Source organism: Castor canadensis, chromosome 3 (assembly GCF_047511655.1).
Source record: "Castor canadensis chromosome 3, mCasCan1.hap1v2, whole genome shotgun sequence".
Lineage (NCBI taxonomy): Eukaryota > Metazoa > Chordata > Mammalia > Rodentia > Castoridae > Castor > Castor canadensis.
The window spans coordinates 34,147,695-34,166,227 of record NC_133388.1 but is presented as its reverse complement, the minus strand read 5'-3'; the positions used below and the strand labels follow the sequence as shown (position 1 = coordinate 34,166,227).

The following is an 18,533-nucleotide window of genomic DNA, read 5'->3' as shown; positions in this document are numbered from 1 at the left end:
TGGGCTGAGAAGCAGACCAGGATGTCAATCTCCCAGCAGGGGCCTTACTCCTGCTTCCTCACAGAGTTGCCCACCCTGGATTTGCTATTGGCCCAAAAAATAGTGTTTCAAAAATGTCAGGAAGAAAAAGTACTCCATCTTCCTGTCAGGATCCTACAGCCTCACCTCTCTGTGGTAGCCATGGCATAGAGGTGAAGTGGAACAAAGGTAGAAACAAAGGTGGAACTGGGCTCACCTGAAAACCCAAAGTATCCTTTGGGTGGGAGTAAGATTCCAAAAAGCGTAACACACAGTGGAGAACAAAGGAGTCGAGTTCACCCACCAGTTGGTGGGAACAGGATTGGCCAGGCCCTCCCTCCTTACTTCTCAGCTGTTGGCATCCTGGGGCTTGAAGACAGGGCCTGTCCCAGGCTGTGCTGGAGACTTGATCTTGGTGACAACAGCATCATTATCTTCATTTGGTGGCCTCTGCATAAAGTGACAAGAGCTACCAACCACAGAGTAGGAACCTTCATTGTATCGGAGACAAGCCAGGGCCTTCACCAGCACTGCTCTAATCCCTGCAGTGACCTGGTTGGCCATATTGCCCTACCTTACATATGTGGGCAATGAGGCTCAGAGAAGCAAAGTCACTTGCCCAAGGTCAACCAGCTAGAAAGTGGTAGAGCTGTATTTAAACCAATGTAAAAGTGGGTGTTTCACCTGAATTACGCCCTGGACAGAAGTTAGTTCTCCAGACCAAACTAGTCAGCCTTGTAGAAGGGGGGTTTGGGAGTATCTTCATCCTGAAGTTCCTATGGTAAATCCCCAACCTCCCCACAGCCCATGCCCAGTCTCAGTCTCCATGGTCACAGCCCTGGCCCATTGATCCTGACCACAGGCGGACTGACCCTTGAAACCCCTTTGATCAGAGGGAGATTCCAAGAATGCATCTAACTTTGTCACACAAGATAGCAGACATGAAAAGCATTTGGGGTACCCCCCCCCGAGGCAAGCTGAACTCTGCAGTGGTTGTTTGTGCATCGTGATGCTTTTCAAGACCCCCATGTCACTGTGGAATAGGCAGGGCAAGTATTACCATCCCATTTTACAGGTGGGCAAACTGAGGTTTGGGGTTGTTAACTGATTTGCCCTCAATGGCAGAGGTCAAATGTACTCTATGATTCTAGCTGGTTCTCAGGGGCCCAAAGAAAGAGACCAATTTGAAGTTAATCAACACTTTCCTTTTTCCAACACAGAAGGAGGCAAGTGTAACTCTAGAGATTTTGTCTGAGTACAGCACCCCAATAGTGCCACTCCATAAGCTGCTTTGCAGTCCCACTTTCTAGATGGGGAAACTAAGGCCTCCAGGGAGGAAGGGCTGGGCTCATTCTGTAGAAGTAATGAAACTGAGAGAGGAACCCTGGGGGCTTCCTAATACCATCCCAGAATGCTGACCAGCCCCAGCACTGTGGGCAAGCTCCAGCCCCCTACCTTGGCTTGGAAGGCTCATCCACCCTCATCCTCTGTGAGCAGAGCAGACATAGTTGGACAGAAAACATGGCACCCCTTCATCTGCTTTCTGTGGAGGAACAGATTTGCACCTGCTCCAAATGGAGACCTGTCAAGTTGTATAGTCACAACTTTTGCTTTCAGATTTGCTTTTCCATTTGGAAAAATTGGGGGATATTTTTTTCTAAAATTAATTTTAAATGAATCTCACAATCAATAAGTAGCCTTTGAAGACAGCCTGTGTTGGGTTTTGTGTAAGGAGAGAGAGCCAGGGTGGTCAGGAGAAGAAATGTGCCCCTCTGTGATGGATGAGCCCCTCCTAACCCTCCCTTGGACTTCAGATTCCAGATGGGCTCAGTAGCCAGGAGGAAGAAGCAAACAGCTTACAAGGAAGATGAAAACCCCATCTGGACAAGGGCCCTTTAAATGAGACAATTATGTATGCATGTAACTCACTCTAAGGCCACAGGGCCTGCAGGAGAGTGACCCCCATTCTCTCACCATAGGTCACTCTGCAAAGGAGTGGGGAAGACCCACACTGCTTGGCTCCATGCCAAGCTGCCCTGGCTCCACTAGCCAAGAGCAATTAGCCAGGGGGAGGAAGGCTCCTGCCGAGTCTCAGAGCAAACACTGCAGTGGGCAGAAGTGGCCCAACTAGCCAAGTCTAGGGTTGGGGAGGAGAGCTTCTTCAGGAGCTAAAGGACTAAAAATAACCCAGGCCTTTGTTGTAAGCTGCTGGACCACAGAGCGAAGGCCGAGCATGCGTGAGGGTCCTGCTCACCGAGACCTGCCCTTTGGGCAAATGATTTTTCCAGAAATATGTCAGTTATTGTGCTGTTGCTGGGATTCAAAGACAGTCCAATCCACTCCAGCCCACAGGGCTGTCTTCCAACAGAGTTCTTGGAATCTAGGCCTCCCTACCTTTTTCTTCTAGAAACATTACAAAAACAGAGAGAGAGAGAGAGAAAGAGGAAAAAAAAAAAAAAAACCACAAAAGAGTCCAGCTCATTTTGGGGAGATTGGAGATAAGAACAGCCCATGAGCACTGGGTTCTGAACCATTGCCACCTAATCACAAATAATCACATCAATCCTCTCTCCTCCATCCTAAAATTTCCAGTCAGGTCTCAGTAGCCAATGGCAAACATAACCATATGGAAGGAAGGAACTGCTTGCGAAAGGAATTCAAAGGTCACGCCAATACTGAAAGGTTTCTCAAAGCTGCAGTCTCTTGTATCCAACCTTTGGACACTTGACTGGGGAACATCCACTTGCCTTCCTGGTGCCTGTGTCCCACCAGGGCGAGCTCAGCCAGGCCTCCACACCCAGAGGGGTTAAGAGGCACAGTCTTGAGCACCTTCCTCTGTCCCTAGACTGGATTGTCCTACCTCAAGGTTGCCTCAGCTCGAATGTCAGGGAGCCAGCCTGATCCCTTGCGAAGTCTCTCCTGGTGAATAACAGATACTGCCTGGTCATGGTAGGACTTTAGTATTATTCCCAATGCTTTCTCCCATCTCTCAGTCCTTCCCCACCCCCCATCAAGTGGCAACTCAGTATATCAGGATGACTCCAGCTGTGGATGTCACTGCTGAGGTTTTCCTCTTCTCAGAGACCAAGGAACAAGAAGAGATTTCAAGGCTCCGTCTTCAAGATGGCCTTCAGGATCCAAGCCTAGAAGTTTCCAGTGAGGCTTGTAATAAACAACAACTTCTCCACGGCACTTTGTTCCTCTGGTGAGAGTTCAAGATGAAGAGTCTAAGCTGAGTAAGGAGGCTGTGTGACGATTTCTTAGAATATATTAGATTAAAAAAAAAAATCACCAAACTATACACACGTGATCAATGAGTGTTCACAAAATGGTTTCCCTTGAAATGGGAATTAGTGAGAGAATTGTAGTGCTAGGGTAAAAGTGAGAGGGATTCCCCAGGGCTGGGGCCGGGGTTGTTCTTCAAAAGTGCAAGATCCTTCTGGTAAACACAAGGAAGTGCTGGCTGAGGTACCCTATGTGGGGTGGGAGGTAAGTAGATAGCTTGCCCTCTTGGTTGCACATGTCCATGACCTTCTGTAACTATTCGTTTTCTTACAGTTGGTCTGTGTGGATGTGTGGGAGAAGGGTTCCATCTGATTTGAACTGGGCTCTGGTTTAGCCTCTCCAGCAGCAAGTCACATTCTGTGACCTGGGGCCCTAGGCCTGGCAGCCAAAGGCTGAGGCTTTCTCTTTGAGCAGTTCCCAGCATAAGTGGCAGCTCCAGCTTCCTACAAGAGACAAGATGGCGTTAGTAGCAGCCCCTCTAACTCTTGAGCCCCAGCCCAGTGGCTCTAACATCTTACAAAGCCTATTTCCTTTTGACTTTCATAATTCAGAGACCATGAAGTCCTGAAGACATGGCTGGAAACTGTCACTCAGCAGAAAGTAAATGCTCAGAGCTGATCAGATGAACTGTTGTAAAGAACCCTGCTCCTTGGTCATGCCTCTTAACCAGCCTCACAAGACCTGGGCTAGTTCTCTGGAAGCCCGCACCTCCCCACCATCTCAGCCACATGTCTAAGAAACAGCTCCTTGGCCCTCAAGTTGAAATTTCAGCTGGTTGAACTGTGCCTCAGTTTCTTCATGTGTAATATGGTTGTAGTTGTACCTACCTCATAGGGTTGTGATGATTAAATGAGACAAGATATGAAAAGCCCTTAGCACAAGGTCTGCACCATAGTGAGGGCTCAATAAGAGGTAGAAGTAGTAGCTGTTGTTGTTGTTATTGTTGACCTCATCGTCATTACCTTCTGGGGGCTCAGCCACTGGGGGATTTAAACAGTACATGTGATAGCCACGGTCACAGTCATCACAGAAGAGTAGCTGGTCCTGGTGGGATACAGAGCAGGTAGAGGTGGGGCGAGAGAAATTCAATTATCTAGGGACAATATCTGTTCTCTAGTCTTATTTCCATAGGTTGACTACCCCCCCAATACCTTTTTCCAGGCCACATTTGAAATCCTCATCATCCCCTGACATGGCTTGTACTTGGCCCACACCTGGGATTTCCCCCTTTGCCTTGAAAACTACACAAATCCTAGCCCATTCTAGAACCTTGCATAAGAAGCCATCTTTGGCTATCACCTCATATCCAAGCTTATAGGGATTCCTTGTTCTTCTGAACTCACAGCCAATAACTGCTTCCAAAAGCAGAAAACCGATGTTATGCCTTTCTCTCTTCCTCCTATGATTGCCTAGTGTACTTTAAATATTTTAAAATTTTAATTGAATTCCTCTGAACTCTACTCTTTCTATCTGGAATGGGAATCAGCTATACTAGGCAGTAACATCCATTGACTCCGTGGAAACTCTTCAGGGTTTCATGATGTACATGTAGACAGAAGCAAGTAGTGGCATCCTTTGATTTCAAAAGCTTCCTCACAGGCTGAGGGCTGGATCCCAGGTGAGATAATAGGAGAGGTTGGTTCCAGAGACCAGTTACGAGGCTGCCATAGCAACACAGGTAAGATATGATGGTCTGAAGTAAACTTGTGAGGGGAGAGAAACAGGCTTGCTCCTACTTATGAGTCATTGATTAGATACGAAGAATGAGAGGGTAGAAATCCAAGATGGCGTCTGGGTTGTGGCTTGGTCAGCAAGCCAGATAGTGCAGCCAACCAGTGAGACATGGGCAGGAGAGTGAAGCCATGTGGGTGGGGGAACCTCAGCTGTAGACATGTTCCACAGATCTACAGACCACCTGGTACAGATGGTCTGGGGCAGCCAGAGATCAGGAGAGAGATCTGGGCCTAAAGTATGGATTTGAAAGTCATTGGTGAGTAGATGGCAAATGAAGGTCCTAGGAGAAGAGGCCCAGAGTGTGGCAGCAAGATGTCTTTGAACGTGTGCTCATGGAGGGGTATCCTTGATCCCCTTGAAATAATATACACAATTTTGTTCATTTTCCGAGCAAAGAGAAAATCTATAGCTTTCATTGAATTCCCTGAAAGATCAAGGACCCAAAAGAGGTTACTGGGAAGGCCAAGAACAGGTCCTTGAGGAACAACAACTTTAAGGGACAGGTAGAGAACAAAGAGATTAAGATGCACAGTCAGGGAAGCAGGATGACAACCAGTACACTGAGGTGTACCCCCCCGAAAGTTATATCATCATGTCAGAACTGAAGTAAACTATGACACAGATGATTTAGCAATAACACCAAGAGAAGCAAGTTAGGATGGGGACAGAAAGCGGAGAGAACTTGTTAGAAACCATATTACTAATGTTCTAAAGACATTAACAATCGCTACTATAGTGATGACATGAGAACTACAAGAAGGTAGAAAACTCTGGATTGGACTTTCCCAAGGGAAAACCAAACATCTAGAGTTTTAATGCATTTTTCATCAGTTGATCATTGTCTAGCACGATTTTCCCTTCTTTTCCATTAGCTTTTCAGAAAAATTGCCTGTTGAAACCACCAAGAACCCTCAGCTCATGCTAACTCCTATGAGAAACACAATTTAAAAACCCCTTACTCCCATGTATCAAGAACCAGAATCCACCTATGCTACAGAGTCACTAAAATGGGAATCTCATCTTGGGGTACACAGGGAATTTCTGACCATGTAAAAGAGATCCAAATACCCAAGCAATCTCCCAACACTAGACTCATCCCCTGACTCCTACACTAAGGCTCTGCCATGTCAACAAAACTCTTCACTAACACTATTTGTAAAGTCAAGGATCAGATTCAACTAAATGCCTGCTGATAAGGGACTGTTGAATAAGCTAATGAAGAACCATGAAGCTGTGGGTAGGAATGAAGAATATGTCTGTAGATTGCTCTAGAATAATCTAAAGATATTCAGTGGGAAAAGGTGGGAAAAAAAACATATATGTATCTTAGTTTTTTTCTCATGGATTCCTATGTATAACACATATGCTTACATTTAAACAAAATGGAAAGATAAGCCACACATTTTTTTCCAAATGTTCACCCATAAGCAGAGTGAAAGAATAATGTGGAGTAAGGATAGAAGCTAGATTTTCTTGAATATAGTATTTCTTTATAGACTTGATTATAGAACCAGTAACTGTTTTGCATAAACAGGAAACAAAATTAAAATTGTAATATTTCCCATAAAACAAACAAAACAAAAAAATAACATAAATGAATATAATTGTGTATTGAGCTGATAGCATAACCACACAGACAGAAACTATTTCTAGTGACTTTAAAATAAGAAATTTGACTGTACTTCCTTAGTAGAATATATCTTAAAGACAAAAATAAATGCAAATATGCACATTTTTTTCAGCAATTATATTGTGGGTGATCATACTGGAATTAGAATATTGACATTGTTGTATGTGTATCAAATGAGTGATTATGTTGGTATCATTGAGAATCAAGAATTTTTTTACATGACTAAACAAACATACAGATGCAAGATCAAGGAGGTCAAGTTAAAAAACTCTGTAGCTAGTCCTAGATATAAATTGGAGGAATTAGTACAAAATCATATTAAAACACACAAAATTTTTATAGTTCTGTCAATTGGAAATATCTCGAAACAGTGACAAATACAATAAAACTTAGCACCTCTAGCATCTATATTATGTTCTCTAAAGACCATTAGGGACTGGCAGAGTGGCTGAAGTAGTAGAGTACCTGACTAGTGAGCATTATGCCCTAAGTTCAAACTCCAGTAACACACACACACATACACACACACACACACACACACACCACTGCCCACTGAAAGGGCCAGGAGTCTTTATAGAAACAGGTAATTCCAGGTCTGGCACCTATCTTTACATATTAGGAAGCAAGGAAACCATCAAATGCCATTAGGATCATGTCATAAGGACTAGATTCCAGCTTGAATATGTCTCTATTGGCCAAAGATGGGACCATTTTAACTGTAATGGATTAAAACAAATAAAATATATTTAAAGATGAGTTCATAAAGACAGTAATTTTAAAAAACTTAGTTACCTTAAGAAGATGTTAGGGAGACATCATACTATTTTTTATTTGCTTAGAAATAATTTTAAAGAAAATTTGCAAAAATGGTACAGAGAGTTTCTGTATACACTTTACTTGGTTTTCCATGATATTAACATCTTTCATTACCATAGTAGAACCATAAAGCAGGATCCAGGCATAGTGGCACACACCTGTTATCCCAGCTACTCAGGAGGCAGAGGCAGGAGGATCACAAGGTTGAGGCCAACCAGGGCAAAGGTTAGAAAGGCCCTATCTCAAAACAAAATAAAAACAAAAAAGCTGAGGCATGGTTTAAGTGGCAATGCATGTGTCTGGAAAGCTTAAAGCCCTTGGTTCAATCCCCAGAACAACAAAATAAATCATGAATCAGGAAATTACCATTGGCAAGACACTGTTAACTAATCTACAGAAATTATTTTAACATCGCCAGTTTTCTTAGTTAGGGCCATTTTCCTCAGACCCCATGTAGCACGTACCTGTGTTTTTATTGTCCTTCGATCTGTGACAGTTCCTCCGATTCTTTGTCTTTCATAACCTTGACACTTATGAAAGGTGTAAGTCAGCGATTTCATAAATGTTACTCAGTTTGAGCTGGATCTTTTCTCATAAGAAGACTGAAGTGTGCGTGGTTTTTGGCAAGAATCTCACTAAAGTTATGTCATACCCTTCTCAGGGCACACATCAGGGGACATTGATGCTGGTTTGTCTCATTACGAATAATATAGTTGTGACTATACAGTTAAAGCAGTGGGGGACAGTTTTCCCTCTGTAAAAGAACTATTTTCCCCTTTACAATATGTTAGTAAGTAATCTTGTTGGAAAGATATTTTTAGATTATGCAAATATCTTATTTCCCATCATACTTTTGCCCACTGATTTTTGTAGGGATTAAGTCCTTGCTTATAACAATCCTATGACGTTTGCCTAATGGTGAGTTCCCTCTTCGTTCTAAAGAATTCTGCTCTAAAGAAGAACTTACTTTCTCCCTTTTTAATTTACTTATTTTTTTACCAACTCAATTTTTTATGTAAGTATGAATTTTTATTTTATTTTTAAGCCATAATCCAAAAACATTATCTATTTTCTTAATTTTTCCTGGTTTTGGCCACCAGGAACTCTTTCAGATTGGCTCCTGTGTCCTTTAGACAAGCCCTATCATTTTTGGAACATTGCCTTACCTTCTGGTACCACAAGATCATCCAGGCTCATCCTGTACACTTTGTGTCCCAGCCCTGGAAACCAGTCATTTCTCCAAGTTCCTTTCTTTAGAGAATGGGTAAAAGGAATATCTAGATGCTATATATCCTCTTTGTTTCCAGGTTCTTGCTGTGGTTTGAATACGGATAATGTTCCCCAGAAGTCTATGTGTTAAAGGCTTGGTCCCCAGGGTGGTAGTACTGGGAGGTGCCGTGGACCTTTGGGAGGTAGCACCAAGTGGGAGGTACTTAGGACATTGCAGGCACACTCTTGAAAGGGATTATGAGACCCTGGTATCCTCTGCACTCTCTCTCTCTCTCTCTCTCTCTCTCTCTCTCTGCCTCCTAGTTCATGATCTAAGCAGTTTACTCCAACAGGGACTCCTTGGCATTGCCAACAAGTGCCCTCACAGAAACCCAAAACAATGGGACCTCCAGAACCATGAACTAAATAAATCTTTTCTGTTTATGGATTACCTAGCTCAGGTATTTTGTCATAATGCAAAGTTGACGAAAACATTCCTCGTTGGCAACTGATCTAGGAATTAAATGTATGTGTCGGTCACATGCGTACATCTAAATGTATTTCTGTATCTATCCAATGTGTATATACACACAAATAGCTAGATATATTTCACATGTTACATTAAAAACCATGAAATCATACTGATATCCTCTAGCCAGTCCCGTCCCCCTTTATGAGGTTATTCTTTTTTTCTGACATTGAGAAACCTTACATTCGTCACAATATACAGTTATTAGTGCAAACCTACCACACATGTAAAGTAGTCTCAGAATCACAAATCCATATACTTATGAAAGCAAACGTACAAACTAGAGTGTAATATTTTTGGTGCAGATATTTTTGTGTTTAACCTTCTAGTTCATCATCAAAAATACTCTTTTCCAAAATTACTTAAGCTAGTTCTTTTCCTCCCACTCTTCAGTATGGTTATGTTGTTCATTTATATTATAGTTAGGTTAATTTGTTACTGTTTATATTCCATCTAAGGTTTTCACCACATCCTGGTTGACTATATATCTGTTTGGGGGTTATTTGCAGCCTTATCTTAATTCTGAAAGTCAGAGCTATACAAGAAGGTATTATCAAAGAAATGCGCATCCCTTATCCTTCCATATGACTTCATTTCCATATCACCATTCTTCCTGTACCCCATTCCCTCCCACCCCTATAGAAAACCTCTTTTATTCACTTCCAGTTTATTCTTTCTTTATTTCTTTTATACAAGTGCATAGATGTCAATTTTCTTACATCTCTTTTTTAAAAGGCAGCATGATATAGGTAGACGTTATACTTTACTTTGAATTTTCATTTAACAATATATCATAGAATGAGTACCTATCAATTCATAGATATCGTCCTTATTCTTTAAGGCACATAATACTTTTTTTGTGTGGCTGTGCCATTGTTTATTCAATCATTCTTCTATGTGTGGATATTGAGGTTGTTTCCAATATTTTGTAATTATGCTACCATAAATAACCCTATGCATCTGTATTTCTGTAGTGTTGGGGGATTTTCAGGGTAGATTCCTATAGATGGGATTGCTGAGTCAGAAGTTAAGTACAGAGTAGTTTTATTATGCATTGCTATTTCTCTCCAGACAGGTCACACCACTGTATATGTCTTCCAACAATATATAAAGGTGCCAATTTCCCCATTGTTTCACCAACAGAATATATTGTCATACCTTTGATTTTTGCCCATTGGATAGGTAAAAAAAATGGGGACTTTGCTTTGTTTTGAGTTTAACTATGAATGCATTTGAACATTCATTTCACATGTTTAAGACTCATTTTTATATCTTCTGTGACTCATCCTTTACACATTTTTTTCATTTTCTATCAAGTTTGTGGTTCTTTGTCCTTCATTTTTTTTGTCCCTCATTTTTAAGAGTTCTTTCTCTAGTAGGTAGGGACATTAGCCCTTTATCTATGGTATATGCTGCAAGTACTTTCTCCCAGGTAATGTTTTGACTTTATCACATTTTTTGACTATGCAAATATTTAGAGTCGAATTTTTCAATAGCTTATTTCAATGTTTCTAAATTTTGAGTCACAGTTAGAAAACTTTCCTTATATTTAGATTAAAGAGTAATTCATACATTTTCTTCTAGTACTGGTATGGCTTAACTTTTTTACATTTAGGTGTCCTGTCTATTTGGACATTGTTCTTATGTCTAGTGTGAGATATGAATCTAATTTTGCCTTTTCCCAAGTGACTCCCCCATTGTACTAGCACCATTCATTTAAAAGTCCATCTTTGACACAATAATTTTAGATGCAACCTTTATCCTATACTGTCTTTCCTTATGTAGGTGGGTCTATTTATGGGCTTTCTATTCCATTCCAACTGGTTTATCTGCCTACTCATGCTTCAGTATCACACTTTTTCAACTGTAGAGGCTTCCCTAGAAAGTTTCAATGTCTGGTGGCACCTATTTCCATCACAATTTATAGTACTTTCTTGGTTGTTCTTGCATGTTTCTTTTTCCATGTGAATTGGAGTATCAATTTGTCTAATTCCATTAAAAAGTTTGTGATATTTTTATTGGACCTGAAATAAACTTGCAAAATAACTTAGGCAGAACTGCCATGTCTATAGTGTTGAGTTGTTCTATCCAAGATCATAGGACATCTTTCTATTTGTTCCTTATATATTTTCAAACATTTTTAGAACTTTTCTTCATATACATTTTGCAAATTTGTTGTTAAGTACATTTGTATGCATTTCTTAGGAATGTATAAGTATTTATAATTCCATTATAAATGGAATTATGCTTTCTAACTGGGTATTGCTTGTGTATATGACGGCTATTAGTTATATGTTGATACCTGTTACCTTTTATGCTTGAGCTAGCACTATCATTGATTCGCGAAGGTTCTTCAGATATCCTGTAGCTGCAGATTGAGTAGCCCTTATTTGAAATGCTTGAGACCGGAGGTGTTTCATATTTTCAATTTTTTTCAGATTTGGGTTTTTTTTTCACATTTTAGAATATTTATATTTACATGATGAAAACACATAATGGGGATGAAACCAAAATATAAAGACAAAATTCATTTATGTTTCATGTATGCCTTATATACATAGCCTGAAGGTAATTTTATTCAATTTACACATGAAACAAAGTTTTGAGGTATAGAATTTTCCACTTATGATATAATGTTGGTACTCAAAAAGTTTCAGCTTTTGGAGCATTTTAGATTTTAGGATTAGCAATGCTCAACCTATATTTTATCTGTTCTTATGCTTCTTATTGATCGCTTCTATCTAATGGTGCTGGCTAGCATCTCTAGAATAATGTATAACGGTAGTAGTATAGTGAGTGTCCTTATCTGGTTCCTAATATTTCCTCATTAAATAAGATTCTAGAGTTAGCCAGATGCCAGTGGCTCACACCTGTAATTATAGCTACTCAGGAGGCAGAGATCAGGAGGTGATTCGAAGCCAGCCCAAGGGAAATAGTTAATGAGACCTTATCTTAAAAAATACCCAACATAAAATATGCTGGCAGAGTGGCTCAAGTGGTGCAGCACCTGCCTTGAAAGGATGAGACCCTGAGTTCAAATCCCAGTACTGCCAAAAAAAAAAAAAAGACTCTGGCTTTAGTTCTAAGGTATAAATGTTTTCTCATTTTTAAGAAGATATCCTATAATTCCTGTTTTGACTGTTTTCTTTTTAATCATGAATAAGTATTTTAACTGCCATGTTATTTTAAAAACTGATAAAGCGAAAGAAGCAAGCATTTATCCTGCCTTTTCTATATGATCTACACCTGAGCTTACGCAAGTTTCTCTCTATAGAATTACTCCAGCTAATAAACAAAGACGTAATTATCAAATAAGAGTAGCACTATTTTGCAACCCCTAATGAAATAGTTGATCTAACTGAAGACCATCAATAGATGCACTCTCACAAAGAGAGATGCACCAGGCATTGTAGACCTCCTGATTAAAGATACACCACCACCTATAAAGCAGTCTTTCCAGAAAAGAAACAGGGACCGACATAGAGACAGTGAGGGGAGAGAAAAGACAGAGATAACCTAAGTCAAGCCTCTAGCTTAACTTCCAATTTACAAGAAATACAAGAGACAAGGAGAAATAGCAAACAGCCCCACAAGGATGCATTCAGTAAAATACAGTCATAGGAACTCTACTGAACAAATGATCTGATTACTTCCACACAGAATTTAGGGGGAAATGGAAAGAAAGATTCATGCATATTAAAAGAAACTTCAAAGACATATCAACTAACTGTAATATATGGGCCTTAATTGGTTCCTAATTCAAATAAAAACATTTCTAAGACAGTTGAGAAAATAGGAGTCATTATTAGACATTTGATGATATTAAGGAATTATTGATTTCTAGCTGCATTAATATTTTGTTTAAAAAATAAGTCCTTGCCTTTTTCAGATACATATGAAAATTTATAGGTAGAATGATACTATGACCAGGATTAAGAAGGAGAAAGTAATAGTATTTAAGAAACAAGATTGGGCATATATTGACCATTGTTGAAGCTAGTGATGGAGTATATCAGTTTCATTTTCTCTACTTTTGTATATGTTTGAAAGTTTCCATATCAAAAAGTGTTTGAAGGTTCTGCATTTATCATATTTAACATGTAGGTGAAATGAGATCATAGATGTGGAATGTGGTAGACACAGCCAAGTACATCCCAACCATAAGTGTCATGGTTACCACCTCCAGTCTCTGAACCTTTGAGGGCTAATGATTAGGTGTTCGCAAGTGTCAGGATAAAGAGCAAAGGCCATAAATGCAGCCCCTGCCAGGCACTTGTGCATCTCTCTCCACAGCATAAAAGGTACCCATGGTCCCCAAAGCACAAGGATCCCAAGAGTGGTGGAGATGAAAAAAATTAAGCGACATTTTCCCAGGAACCGAGTGCCAAGAGTCCTGCCTTCCTCTTCACTCCCCAGAGGACTTCTAGCTCCTTGGGTTCCCCCTCCCACAAGGAAAGCCCCAAACTCACATCGTTCTCCGAGGTCCCACAGAGGATGCAGGATTTGCACTCTATGCACTGCCACTTGTAGGTCTTGACGGCCTCGGTCATGTTCAAGGTGAACTGCAGGCAGGTTGGGTGACCTGAAGGAAGCCAGAAGCAGCACTATTAGGGCCAGAGGATCCGGACTGTCTCCCTTGACAATTAATCCAAGTCACATCTGTGCCAGCATGGATTGAGGCTGGGAAACCAACAGGGGCCTGGATAGAGCCCTATTCAGACTCCTCACCATCACCACCAGTCGTGTCAGATTGAGCCTCAAGGACAAGAACAAGTGTAGATGCCATTCAATCCCCTTACCCTGAGAACCACATCCTCCCACCCCTACATATGCTCTGATGAGAGCAGAAAGTGGTGATCAGAGAGAGCTGAAAAGGAAATTGCAGAGCACAGAGAACAAGGTTACACTGTGAGAGGCACCAGTATTACCTCCCAAGCCCCAGTTCCAGAAGCAACACCCAAGAACTACTTTGAGCTTGGGCTTCCTGTTAGCCCTGCCTTGGAACACAGGGGAGGAGGTCAAAAGGCTCACATAGGTTCCAGGCATATGCTCAAGGCAGTAAGTGGCATTGCACTGTTATGTAGAATATCCATGTTCACAGGCAAGAGACTAGCAAAAATCCAAGCCCTGAACGGTCTCTTGGACATCAGAAGGACTGGCAGAAAGAACAAACAGCCAGGTGTATCCTAAAAGAAACTGTCACTCCTCCATCCCAAGTATCATTGCCAAAACAATAGCCAAATCGGGGCAGGATAGTACCCTGTGACCTTAGAGCACACAGCCTCAAAGAAACACCTGAGGCCTGGCCTGCTGATCTGGACTATGTGCTCAACCATCACTCACCCTGAACAGAGATACCAACGGTAAGCAGACAGCTGTGAGCTGTAAAATGTGAAGACCCGTAGCCATCTACATGACAGGGAAGGGAAACTAGCCAGTGTTCTCAGGTTTCCCAGTCCTGAGAAATATGACATCAGAATCTGCCCAGAGTACACAAAACCTGGGTGCTCTGCAGATAGGCTGTGGCATGGAACCACTACCCCATGGCACTACTTCCCAGCAGAAAGTCCCCATGTCATCCCGTTCAAAGCTTCAGAGAGTGGTCACATCATGTCCATTTGGGTGAAATACTGCCTATTCAATCAGCATAAGGACCTAGTAAACTTTGGCCTCTACAAATACAAACTATACCAAGGTATCTCTGAGAGTATAAGAGTGGGGGTGGAAATGACTGGATGGTGGGGTAGAGACACTTAGGAATATAAGTGGGAGCATCAAGGAGAGGGCTTATCTAAAAGCTTTTCAAGGGCTTCTCTGGTGCCATCCAACTCAGAGACTCCCATACCCTCCCACGATGACACCATGGCAAATAGCTTTACTTGGAAATCCTGGGTGAATAGCCAGCTGATATCCTGAAAAGCATATCATATCTTCTTAGACAAGTTGTCTAAGAAGAACACTTGCCAGGTTGCTCCCTCTCCAGCCTCTCAGAGAGAAGTCTGGGGTGGGAATCAGGGGAGAAATTTTCAGCTGGGGACTCTGGGTTGCATGGGCCATAAATGTCTAGGTTCTCTGACAGGGTTCCATTGTTAGGATGAAGACAAGGTCATCGAGAACATATCCATCTGGGAAAGGTGACTGTAACTTCCCTGGCCTCTGGCCACACCCCAGCCACAACCAGCCAACTCACATTAAGTGTTCATTAACTCAGCAAGTATTTCTTAAGCACCTGCTAAGAAATACTTAACTACTCTGCCAGACAAAGATACAGCAGTAAGCAACACACCCTAACCCCTTCTAGCTGAGCCAGAGGGACCTCAAAGTCATAAACTCCACACAAATCTGTTATTACAATTGTGCAATTAGTGCCACGAAGAAAAAGCATAATTGACAATGAAAACAAATAGGAGAACTTAACCTCATCTGAGATGTCAAGAAAACCTTCCCTAGGAAAGCTCCAAGCCAATCCCTGACAGACAAAGGGAAGTTAGCTGGGGGTGGGCGGAGGAGGGGGGCAGAATCCAAGTAGGGAGACAGCTCCTTCAGTGAAAGAGCTTTGTAAATTAAAAAGAAGAGAAAGGTCATTGAGCTGAGGCTTGATGTATGCCGCCTAAAGTATGCAGGAGGCAGCCAGAGAGGTAGCTGAAGCCAGACTACACAGGCACTTATAGCCCTTGTTTAAGGATTTGGGGCTTTAAAGTCATTAAGGGATTTTAAGCAAGGTAGAGGCTGAATGACTGGGCTGATAAAGGAGCATTCTGCAGCATGAAGGATCTTTGGGATGAAGTAGTTCTGTATCCTGGTGGTTACATATGTGGTAAGATTTCATAGAACTATACACAGACACGTGTGTGCACATGTGCAAGCACACAGAACCAAGAAAATCTGCAGAAGGTCTATGATTGCGTCAATGGCAATCTCCTGGTTTGATATTGTACTATAGGTATGTAGGATGTTAACCATTGGGGAAAATTTGGATGAAGGGCACATGGGACCTCTCTGTAATACATTTTGCAGTTCCCTATGAAGCTATAATTATTTCCAAATACGTAGTTGAAAAGATCTTTTAAAATAAGAAAACACAAATAAGGATGTAAATCATGAGGAAGGAAGAATGGGAAGGAGGGAAGGAAGGAGGAAGGGAGGGAAGGGAGGCCTTCTAAGGAAAGAACTTTGAGGTGGGGGGATACAGAGATGCAAGAATTTTTACCAGGAGCTAGAGATGTGGTTCAAATGATAGAGCACTTGCCTAGCAAGCACAAGGTCCTGTGTCCAAACCTCAATACTGTCAATGAATAAATAATACATAAGAAAAAAATAATCTTTGCTGGGATACTGGTTAGGAGGCTTATGCAGCTACAAGGAGAAAGACAAGGATGGTTAGACCAGAGTGGAAATTTGAGAAACAAATAAATACATGATAGGAGTTTGTCTATTTGAATGTTGGGAATGTGGGAAAGTGATCAGAGATATTCCCAAATGTCTGACTCAGGAAATGAAGTAGATGACATGCTCAGATGGGAAACTCTAGAGAAAGAATGTGTTGGCCCAGTGGAGAAGGGGAAGGTTCGTTCTGTGTTGAGCGTGTTGAATTTCGGAAGACCATGAGGTTTCCAGTGGAAATGTCAAGCAGCACATGGAACTTGGGCATTTACAGTCCAAAAATAGGTACTGACTAGAGAATGAAATTTAGGAGTTTTTTTCTAAATAGGTGGTAATTGAAACCATGAGAATTAATGAATTTAGGAAAAGAAGAACAAGGGGAGAAAGGGAGAGGAAAAAATAAAGGAGAAGACAGGAAAAGATCTAGGACTACACTTTGAGGAACTCAATCAATTATTTATGAAGATCGAAATAAAGAACCGGCAAAGGAAACAGAACAATGGCCAGAGAGGCAAGAGGCAAACTGAACAAGTGTGGGGTGACTGTAGCCAGGAGAAGAGATTTCAAGAGGGAAAGGGTCAGTCGTGTTACTGCCACTGGTCCTCCAGTTGTTATTGCTCCATAATGCTCCTGAGTGTGGAAGTGTTGACAGATGAGAGCAAAAGCTGCCTTACTAATACTAACACTCTGCAGTGTGCCCTCTTCCCAAGGAAGGAAGGTCAGCACATTCCAGAGAATGACATAGAACTCAATAGCCCACTGTGCATGTGTGGGGAGGGGGCTGGTGTGTGTGCTTCATGTATCCAGCAACACTCTGCAAATATTTGTTGAGAGCCAACTCTGTGTTCAAGGTGTCTTACACTATGCTGAACTCAAGACATCTTCTGAGATAGCTTGGGATCAATGAATGGCAGTGGGGTTTGGAAAGGCCTATTGGAAGTCTTTGAACAAAACCCTGTGGGCTTTGTTTGTGTTCCTGTCTTAAGAACAAGACCTTCAACCCGGGAGGAACAGAGGAAGCTCACACAGCCTCCAGCCTCCTTGTGAGATTAAGAGGAGCTTCAGCTCTAGCTCAGAACTCAGGACCTCACTCAAGTGCAAGAGGAAAGTAGGGGATAAAAATATTATTGCAACTTCTCAGCCAGGGAGGAGGAGTTGCAAAAAGTTAAGTCACTCCAGCAGTCATCTGCAGGTGCTAAAACTATGCCCCAAATTAAATCCTTCTGCCTGTGCCATTATACCAGGTTATCTGTCTGTTGCCTCTTTCCACAAACTGGAAAAATCAGTTGCCATCTAAAACTACAAGAACAAACTTCTTACACACTATGGAAATGACTTAGAATTGCACACTGTTAGGCAAAAGGCAAAGTTTCCAAGGAAATTGGTAGAAGCTCATTTCCAAGTTTTGAACTCCTTATTTTTACCCAGACAAATTCCTAAAGGTATAAGTAAGAGAAGAACAGCTACAGTCTTTCCAGTTGAAGGGTGGAAGAAAAAAAAAGTGCATTGCAGTAAAGTTATTCACTTATAGTCACTCACTACTTGAGGATTCCTACTTTAATCTCTTTCATAAAGATAACATAATTCTCTGAGATATTGTTTGGAAATCTAGATTTTTTTCATACCTCTAGTTTTCTTCAAGTAAGGAATACTTAAACTGCTAGTTAAATAGCCCAATATATTGAAATGTGACAATTTATCCCAGGTCCCCCTGCTGCAATGATTCAAAACATTTATAAGATTCTAATTACAAAATGAATTTAGAGAGTGATGCTGTGTGTGTGACTTATCCTAGCCAGATCATTAAAAACCAAGTGAAATTTCAAAGCTGAGTTATCAGGGGGGCCCACTTATTTAGTTGGTCTAGTAGTGAATTTGGTATAAAGAGGCATTCATGACTGAGCCCTAACCCGTTCCAAAACTGGCCTC

The 18,533-nt window shown here is 41.4% G+C and overlaps 1 protein-coding gene across 3 annotated transcripts in view; it reads right to left on the bottom strand.

Annotated features, from left to right (window-relative positions):
* Positions 1–2,463: 2,463 nt before the first annotated feature.
* The window catches only part of Dpf3 (double PHD fingers 3), a 258,438-nt gene continuing 242,368 nt past the window's right edge, over positions 2,464–18,533 (bottom strand). The window contains exons 9-11 of one of the 3 annotated variants that reach the window (XM_074067621.1): positions 13,691–13,803; positions 4,131–4,347; positions 2,464–3,746 (exon numbers count right to left, since the gene is read on the bottom strand). In XM_074067621.1, the coding sequence (XP_073923722.1) occupies positions 4,132–4,347; positions 13,691–13,803 (329 nt within the window). In that variant the 3' untranslated portion in view covers positions 2,464–3,746; position 4,131. Of the gene's footprint in view, positions 3,747–4,130; positions 4,348–13,690; positions 13,804–18,533 lie in introns of those variants that run through there. The other 2 variants (XM_074067622.1, XR_012446106.1) reach the window with 2 other exon arrangements.